Source organism: Chiloscyllium punctatum, chromosome 4, assembly GCF_047496795.1.
Source record: "Chiloscyllium punctatum isolate Juve2018m chromosome 4, sChiPun1.3, whole genome shotgun sequence".
Taxonomy (NCBI): domain Eukaryota; kingdom Metazoa; phylum Chordata; class Chondrichthyes; order Orectolobiformes; family Hemiscylliidae; genus Chiloscyllium; species Chiloscyllium punctatum.
The window spans coordinates 7,024,957-7,034,851 of NC_092742.1; the positions used below are offsets into that span (position 1 = coordinate 7,024,957).

At 43.1% G+C, this 9,895-nt stretch overlaps 1 protein-coding gene across 2 annotated transcripts in view; it reads left to right on the top strand.

Annotated features, from left to right (window-relative positions):
* The window catches only part of brf1b (BRF1 general transcription factor IIIB subunit b), a 482,080-nt gene extending 477,392 nt beyond the window's left edge, over positions 1 to 4,688 (top strand). For both annotated transcript variants that reach the window (XM_072568024.1, XM_072568025.1), the window contains 2 exons: positions 1,940 to 2,102; positions 2,689 to 4,688. In XM_072568024.1, the coding sequence (XP_072424125.1) occupies positions 1,940 to 2,102; positions 2,689 to 2,726 (201 nt within the window). In that variant the 3' untranslated portion in view covers positions 2,727 to 4,688. The remainder of the gene's footprint in view (positions 1 to 1,939; positions 2,103 to 2,688) is intronic.
* The last annotated feature ends 5,207 nt before the right edge of the window (positions 4,689 to 9,895 follow it).

The following is a 9,895-nucleotide window of genomic DNA, read 5'->3' on the forward strand; positions in this document are numbered from 1 at the left end:
TAAGACTTTATCACAAGACTTACTGCACTGCCCTCATCTACACACCTAGTCACCTCCTTGAAAAATTAAAATTTATTGGACATGAACTCCGTACAAAGCCATTCTAACTATCCTTGATCAATCCTTACCTCTCCAAGTGGAGATTAATTCTGTCCCTCACAAGGTTTCCATTATTTTTCTACCACTGACAACAGGCTCAGTTTCCTGCTTTATCCCTACCACCTCTCTTGAATAATGGTACCACATTAGCTGTCCTTCAGTCCTATGTGGCCAGAGAGGATTTAAAAATTATTGCCAGAGCCCCTCGGTCTCCTCCCTTATCTCCTGCAGCAACCTTGGATACCTGTCATGGAGCCTGGGCATTTTATCCCCCTCAAGATGCTAAAACCTGTCCTATCTCTTTCCTCTCAATGCTAATGTGCAAGTATATCACAGTCGCTCTCCCTGGTATCTAGGGCAATTAGAGATGGATGGCCAACAATACCCCATAAATGAGTAATAAACAGAAACCTAACTAAAAGGTACAATCTGAAAATTTAGGCTTTACAACGTAAGGCTGGAATCCTGCTAATTAAAGCAATCAGAGTTTAGATCAGAGTGGTGCTGGAAAAGCACAGCAGGTCAGGCAGCATCCGAGGAGCAGGAAAATCAATGTTTCAGGCAAATTAAAGCAATCACTCTGCCTTGATTTAAAGTAGTTAGAGCAACTTGAGGTCCCCCAACAGAAATTGCTGGAGAAACTCAGCAGGTCTGGGAACCATCTGAGCAGAGAAACAGAGTTAACATTTCAAATCCAGTGACCTTTCTTCAGAACATTGTTTGAAACTATGTCACTGGAAACGCAGATGCTGCCACATCTGCTGAGTTCTCCAGCAGTCTCTGCTTCTTTCAGATCTTCTTCATCCTCAGATCATTGTTTTATGAAAGATCCCCATATGGTTGACACTTTGCTGAAGTACCCCAGGAAGGTCTCCGGTATTAAGCACTGAAACTGTCGAACAAGTTGACCACCTTTCACCGGCCTGGGGACATTTGGTACAATAAGCCATTAACAATTCACTGCAGTCACTGTCAGTCAGTCGATAACAAACCCAAGTCTTTACTCATCTCACCTGACGTGTCCTGATGTAGCTCAATGTTATTCTTTGTTTTAAACACGGCCTGCGCGCGAGCTTGGAATCCTAAAGTTGTTATATAAAATTAAGCCATTGTTGAGAAGAGGTGATGTAGTGAGAGGGAAGCATAGGACACCTTGCTAAAAGATGGAGGACAAATTCAGAAACTGGATTGTGCTTGTGGTTATGGTCCAGGAATCACATCAGGATTAGAATTGTGTAATCCCAACTCAGTCATGTTTGAAAACTACTCCTTGCTGAAGTCAGGTCTGGTGCTCGGATTAGAGGAGCTGTCCTCCAGACAACACAGCAACAGCTTGATGTAGTTATACTTTCAAAATCATTTTTGTCAATTTACTGTTAGTCAACTTCTATCCCCAGTCTGCCCTCCACTGCCAACGAGCCACCACAGTAATATAATCTCAGTAGAGGGGCTCTGGGAGTCCTCAGCATTCACTGTGCATCCTATTTTCTCTCCCCCTCTATTTTTCTCTTTCTCCAAGTCTTTCTATCTCTATTTCTCTATCTATCCCTCTTGTTCTCTCTGCCCTTCTGTCTCTCCCCTCTGTCTCTGTTTCTGTTTCACTGTCTGTTTCTCTCTGTTTCTCCCTCTGTGTGTGTGTGTGTGTGTGTGTCTCCTCCCCCTCGCTTTTTTTCTGTCTGTGTCTCTCTATTTTTGTCTCTGTCTTGCTGTTGGTCACTCGCGTTCGCACTGTCTCTCTGGTGTGTCTGGAGGCCCTCACACTGCTGCCTGTCTCTGAATGTGTGTGAAGGGCAGTCACTATGATTACACTGATGTATTTTTCATCCTGTGTCTCCTGCAGGCTCCTGACTCAGGACCTGGTGCTAGTCAGGTAGAGCAGCCTGTTGCAGTGCTGGTCGAGAGTGGCCCTGTAGTTTATAATGAGGACGAGGTGGAAGAGGAGGAGGAAGTGGAAGAAGAGGAAGAGAACTGCCTCAGTGCACTGCAGCTTATCGGTGGAAATGGTGAGTGTTTTAAAAAAAAAATGTTCAAAGGAGAAAGGCTACAGAGGGACTTTAGAAGTTCAAAGGAAGTTTTGTGGTGCAGTGGGCAATGTCCCTGATTCTGCACCAGAACTTCTGGGTTCACTTGGGACTTGATGACCACAGATGATGTGTTCATAACAAACACCAGATGAGGTATTAACATGTGAATCCTTCCAACAAATGCCAGCAGCAGGCAGTAAAACTGTAGAACTGGTCAACCACGGGATGGTAAGAACAGTTTTAATACTCTGTATATGTTCATTGGAGGCAGTTCGGCGAAGGTTCATTAGGATGATCTCTGGGATGGAGGGGTTGTCTTATGAGCAAAGGTTAAATAGATTGGGACTCTACAAACATCCAACTGCAAAGCACCTCAGAGCATTTTTCTGTTATAATTGAATTTGAGAGGAAAGTCCACTTGAGGGAGTGTGAGGTGCCTGCAAAACTGTACCTTAGTCTGGGTTCATGTGTTAAGGAGAAGAGGGAAGATAGAATCTGAGCAGGAGAAATGTGAGAGAGAATTTACACTTGTGGAAGGCTGACAGACTTTATCTTTCTCTTCAAGATTATGGCTTTGAAATGGAGGAGGAGGATGGATTCTAAATGATGGAGGATGATGGCACTTTCCCGAAGGAGCATTGAAGCCGGTCGGAAAGTTGGGAGTGTTTCCTGTTCTGTTCAAGGCAGACAGCTTGGTGGCAGAGCCCCGTTCTCCTGCGTGACCGGCTTGATCCAGGAAAGCAGTCGCGAAAGCCTGGGACTGTCTTTGCCTGGCACGTGACATGATGACGGTTTTCAGGCATGTGTGACCGAAGAACTTTTTTTTTTGATCAGGAGCTATTTGAAAATGAAATGGCAACTCTTGGCTTTTGGAGTTTTTGTTTCCTTGTTTATTTTTTGTACAGAATTTGCTATTTATTACAGTTAATTTGAATAATTTAGTTTTTTTTAATCCTGTGTACCTTGAAACAACAGGGTGTAGGAGAGATGGTTTAGAAATCTGGGGGACAAAACGTGGGAATGTCACGTGGGAATGTCACGTGGGAATGCCAACTTGAAAAAAATTCCACAAGTGCACCCACATTTCCATGTGCCTGGATTTTACTGGAATTGGTGTGATAGCATGTCTCTAAACAATGAGCTGCTAATTTCCAATAGGCAGGGGTCTGCAAGAAGTCGTCATTGTCTAATCTGCTGAAGGTCCATTTTGTTGTTTGAAACCATGCAGAAATGATCAGTTATGTTCAGTAATAAGTCCTCGCGGTGAGTGTGATGTCAGAGTGTCAGGGAGTGCCCATGCCGTTAGCTCAGTGCCACAGGAAGAAAATCCATGGCCTCTTTATAAATTGTTGATTGCTGATTGTGGATTCACTGGTTTGAGTTGCTTTGACATCTTTTCTGTTCATTCCATAGGATCAGTGTTTTTCTATATAAAAAAAAATAAAAATGAACAAACTCAGGGGAGTTAGTGTTGTCAAATGAAGAGTGATCGGGGCCATTATAGATTTGATGCATTCCTTGATTTGACCAAATTGTGCCACATCACAGCTGTGTGAGACAAGCATGTAACATCAGATACAATGAGCCATTCCTGATATCCAGCGCTGTCTCTCTACAGCTTTGCAAAGTGCTAACAGAATTCTTTTCATATTACATTATGTAATAGCAGATTACATTTACTGCTCATTCTACACAGAGCAGCTGCAGCAGTTTTACCAAACAAAGCTATTAAATCACACTGTTCATAAAGGAACATGTAAGGTAGGGCGAATCTGTGCTGTCACTTGGTTTTCATTGAAGAATTAATGTGAGATGTGTGAGATTTCCACACCAGCTTAAACTGTGGATAAGCAGCCAGCAGGACAAGTGTACACTGTGTCAGGAGAGAGCATAGACTCTGCTGTGCTATCACATACCAATCGCTAATACTGAAAGTAATTGTAAGTTTGGAATCCAGATAAAAAACAAGTGATTGTGAATCTGAATCCCATTAAATGTTTCCCGTTAAAGTTGGACAAGTTGTCAGTTCACCTTCATCTTTTCTCCCTTAGTGATTAAAAATAATAAGTACCTGCTTTGGCATCAATTTGGAATTAATACCTAATATTGTAAACAACAAATCCCTCCATGCCTTCACCTTCAATTCCTGTGTGGACCTGACAAATTATTCTCTGTTGGCTGGCAAAAAATAAATTCAAACTGAAATTCTTAAAAATAGTGGCTGAAGGAATGCATTGAGTTTCTTCTCAATCCATAGATTTGTTTCAAATAAAGACCTACAATTTATATACAGCATTTACAGTCTTGGGAAACTCCGAAGCACTTGGATGTCATTGCGTATTTTTCAAAGTGTTGTTTCTGTTGAAATCGCAGAAATGAGATAATGAACTGATACTGGTGCTTTTTAATTATGTCATATATGGAAGAACTTATGTCCCAGGGCCCTGTGAGGATCTTCCCTGCTCTTTTTTGAATAGAGCTGCAAGTTATGATTGAGGCTAAGTGTATGGATGATTGCTGTGGTCCACAGGTCAGAATATAAAATAAAAGAACTTCTTACGGAAACTGAGATGACCAACTAAATATCTTATCGATATCAAGTTTCAATCTACAGCATCTATCAAATGAATAAACACAATTAGTGATTTATTGTCAAAGCAAGCTTAATCGATGAAGATGCAATAATTGGTTAACACTCACATGGAATAAGATAGATGAAAGAATGGTTATCCCTCGAAGTTTCCCCCAAATGTACGTGCAAGCAATACTCACTCTATCTTCAGAAAAAAAAGGCCAGAAGCAGATTTCTTTGACAAGATTGACTTTCTGAAGAAAAGATACTTTGGCCAATGGATTATTCTTGCAGGTAAAAGAATAAGAATTAGAATGTTCCAGAGTCCATCATTGCGATGTTCTGGCATGTATGGCAAAATCACTAATCACGTCACACAGGTATCTCAGATCCAGCTTGGGCAGGAAATGCAGTCGTGAGATATTCCTTCAATCCCACATTCTCCACAGCAAATAGATTTCATCCTGAGTTCAGTGAGAGGGTTTTCACTTGAGAACTGGGAGAGATCGGCTGTACAGCTTGTTCTTTACAAACATTCCTCCAACTTTGCTTGTTGATGGCAGGCTTTCTTCCAACAGTGATAAATATCAAGTGTCCTTGTAACACAAAGATCTTTAACTTCCATCTGAGAGGGAAGAAAGACCCTTGGCATAGTGTCTCATTTGAAAGGTGGTACCTCCAAAGTAACAGCAACCCAGTTCCACAGCTGCTGGGAGTTCTCATGCAACTATTGCCATTGCTCTTTGTTGTGGTTGACATAGCAGTGTTTAGATGTTGCTGTTCAAGGAGCCTTAGTACTTCAGTACATCTATACACTGTTGTTAGTGTGGTGGTGGTGGTGGTGGTGGAGGGAGTCAATGTTGAAATGTATAGAAATAAAAAGCATAAACACTGTCTTGTGGGTTGAATGTCCTCTTTCTGTACAGTAATTGTTTTGTCATAATGTTCAGGCAGTCAGGTTTTGTTTAGAAACAAAGTTGTCAGGGCTTTAGCCAAAAAGCGATTGGAAATCCTGGAGGCACAGTCTCACATACACAGGGAAACATGTTCATTACCTTTCTTCATCGTTTTGAGTCAACGGTTATAAAAGATGCTCAGACCGTTTCATCACAGGGGCCCTGACGTCAGGCAGGTATCACAGATACAAGTGTCTTCGATGTTAGTTAGTATTTTTGATGTAATGAACATACATTATTGTTAGCTCTGGTTGAAATGTGGGTCAGAGGACTGGCGCAAATGCATGTTATTCTTCAAACTGCGTGTCGTGAGAACAATTATATCTCCCAGAGTAGGCTGACAGCACCTTAATTAAACATTCAAAAGGTGGCACTTCACGCAGTGCATCATGGACAGACTGGCCTAGAACATGTGCTTAGGGAGATATCCATGTCAAGCTAACATCTAAGAAGAACAACTACAGATAGACTTTGTGAAAACTTTGTTGGCCACATTCCAAGTTTCACTAAATCCCATTCATCCATCATTTCTGTGCACACTGACCAATACTAGCTTCAGTTGTTGTGGTTCTGTTCGCCGAGCTGGGAATTTGTGTTGCAGACGTTTCGTCCCCTGTCTAGGTGACATCCTCAGTGCTTGGGAGCCTCCTGTGAAGCGCTTCTGTGATCTTTCCTCCGGCATTTGTAGTGGTTTGAGCCTGCACTGCCATTCAATATGATGGTAGCTCATCATCCAACTCAGTCCCCTGTTCCTTCTTTGTCCCCAAACCCTTTGATTTCTTTGAGCCTAAGAATTACATCTAACTTCTTTTAAGTGGTATTCTTCGGGTGTGACCCCTCATTCTGAACTCACCCGTCATCAGGAACATCCTGCCTGTGTTTTTCCTGTCCAATCCCATTAGAATTTATGATATTGGGATATTTTCACTAAACTATTAATCCAGAGACTCGGGTAATGTTCTGGGGACTTGAGTTTGAATCCCGCCACGGCAAATGGTGGAATTTGAATTTAATAATAATAACTCAAATAAGAGTTTAATGATGACAGTGACACCGTTGTCAATTGTGAAGTAAGATCTATCTGGCCTCCATGTGACTCCAGACCCTTCGCAAAGTGGTCAAATCTTAACTGACCTTTGGGAAATTAGGGATGGACAATAAATGCTCATCTAGCCAGTGACACCCTCGTCCCATGAATGATTTTTTTAAAAAAATTATGAAGTTTATATGAATCGTTCCCCCCCACCCCACTACTCCAATGAGGACAATCCTAACCAATCCAATGTCATTTCATACAGTCTGGCCAACCCATCTGGGGAACTCAGTTAGAGCCCACAGATCTTTGGGCACAATGGCAGGATATTATGTAAGGTCACAGGAGCAGGGTTTGCTGCTGTTGCTTCCCTTCACTGCCACCATTACATATTTGGACCCAAAGCGTAATTGATGGGCAAGTTAGCATTTTCTGTGCAAGCTATTTCCAGTCACTAATGTCACTGGTGCTTCGTTTCACGGAGAGGTTCTGTAGAGAGTTTTCTATGTCCCCCACTTTGAATACTGTGTGTTGGGAAACCAGTACTGGTGGGTGAGACATGTGCCATCCATTCTGTTGGTGATGGTTTTGGAGGAGGTAGACTACTTCAACAACTACTTTATTAACTCTAAAGTGCTTTGAGGTGTCCAGAGCTTATTAAAGCGTTAAAGGTTTTTTTTTTAACCCTGAAGCTAGTTCAAAGTTTGGGAGAAGATTTGTAGCTCGGGTGCTCGTTGTGGTCCTGTTCGCCGAGCTGGGAATTTGTGTTGCAGACGTTTCGTCCCTTGTCTAGGTGACATCCTCAGTGCTTGGGAGCCTTCTGTGAAGCGCTTCTGTGATCTTTCCTCCGGCATTTGTAGTGGTTTGTCTCTGCCGTTTCCAGTTGTCAGTTCCAGCTGTCCGCTGCAGTGGTCGGTGTATTGGGTCCAGGTCGATGTGCTTATTGATTCAATCTGTGGATGAGTGCCATGCCTCTAGGAATTCCTTGGCTGTTTTCTGTTTGGCTTGTCCTATAATAGTAGTGTTGTCCCAGTCGAATTCATGTTGCTTGTCATCTGCGTATGTGGCTACTAAGGATAGCTGGTCGTGTCGTGTCGTGGCTAGTTGGTATTCATGGATGCAGATCGTTAGCTGTCTTCCTGTTTGTCCTATGTAGTGTTTTGTGCAGTCCTTGCATGGGATTTTGTACACTACATTGGTTTTGCTCATGCTGGGTATCGGGTCCTTCGTTCTGGTGAGTTGTTGTCTGAGTGGCTGTTGGTTTGTGTGCTGTTATGAGTCCTAGTGGTCTCAGTAGTCTGGCTGTCTGTTTGGAAATGCTCCTGATGTATGGTAGTGTGGCTAGTCCTTTGGATTGTGGCATGTCCTCGTTCCCTTAAGTATCTGTTGATGAAATTGCGGGGGATACTATGGGTCTACCTGGGACACCATCACACAAACTGGCTAAAGAACTACAGCAGAAACTGAAACACCTGATCAGCGGATCCAGACAATCTATACAGTCAACACAGGAATTCTTGGACATCATCAGAAATATACACATAGACAAGGAAGAAACCATGGTCTCATTCGATGTAACGGCACTGTTCACCTCTATCGACAAAACACTAGCCAGAGAAACAATAGCCAACCTGCTGGATATACAGAACAGACAACAGGACGTTGAATCTATCAACAAAGACGGCATACTCAAACTACTGGACCTGTGACTCTCAACACACTTCACATTCAACAACCAAATATATGAACAAATCAACGGCACCCCCATGGGCTCACCCATCTCTGGACTCATAGCAGAAGCGGAAATGCAAAGATTAGAACAAACAGTCATACCGCAAATTCAACCCAAACTCTGGGTCAGATATGTGGATGACACCTTTGTAATCATTAAAAACACAGAAATAGAGAACACACACCGGATCATCAACGCCACACTCACAGGAATCCGATTCACTAGAAAGGAAGAAAAGGACAACCAACTCCCATTCCTAGACGTGACGGTACAGAGAACACCGAACGGAGAATTCACCACAAAGGTTTACAGGAAAGCCACACACACAGACCAAGTCCTGAACCAAGAAAGCAACCACCTCAACACACACAAAAGAAGTTGTATCAAGACACTGTTCAAAAGGGCCACAACACACTGCAGCACACCAGGACTGCAAAAAGAGGAAGAGGAACACCTATACAATGTATTCGCCAAAAACGGATACCCTCGCAATTTCATCAACAGATGCCTAAGGGAAAGACAACGGAACGAGGACATGCCACAACCCAAAGGACTAGCCACACTACCATACATCAGGAGCATTTCCGAACTGACAGCCAGACTACTGCGACCACTAGGACTCATAACAGCACACAAACCAACAGCCACGCTCAGACAAAAACTCACCAGAACGAAGGACCCAATACCCAGCATGAGCAAAACCAATGTAGTGTACAAAATCCCATGCAAGGACTGCACAAAACACTACATCGGACAAACAGGAAGACAGCTAACAATCCGCATTCGTGAACACCAACTAGCCACGAAACGACACGACCAGCTATCCTTAGTAGCCACACACGCAGATGACAAGCAACATGAGTTTGACTGGGACAACACTACTATTATAGGACAAGCCAAACAGGGAACAACCAGGGAATTCTGAGGCATGGAACTCATCCACAGATTCAGTCAATAAGCACATCGACCTGCACCCGATATTCCGACCACTGCAGCGGACAGCTGGAACTGACAACCGGAAGTGGCAGATTCAAACCACTATAAATTCCGGAGGAAAGATCACAGAAGCGCTTCACAGGAGGCTCCCAAGCACTGAGGATGTCACCTAGACAGGGGACGAAACGTCTGCAACACAAATTCCCAGCTCGGCGAACAGAACCACAACAACTGAAGCTAGTATTGGTCAGTGTGCACAGAAATGATGGATGAATGGGATTTAGTGAAACTTGGAATGTGGCCAACAAAGTTTTCACAAAGTCTATCTGTAGTTGTTCTTCTTAGATGTTAGCTTGACATGGATATCTCCCTAAGCACATGTTCTAGGCCAGTCTGTCCATGATGCACTGCGTGAAGTGCCACCTTTTGAATGTTTAATTAAGGTGCTGTCAGCCTACTCTGGGAGATATAATTGTTCTCACGACACGCAGTTTGAAGAATAACATGCATTTGCGCCAGTCCTCTGACCCACATTTCAACCAG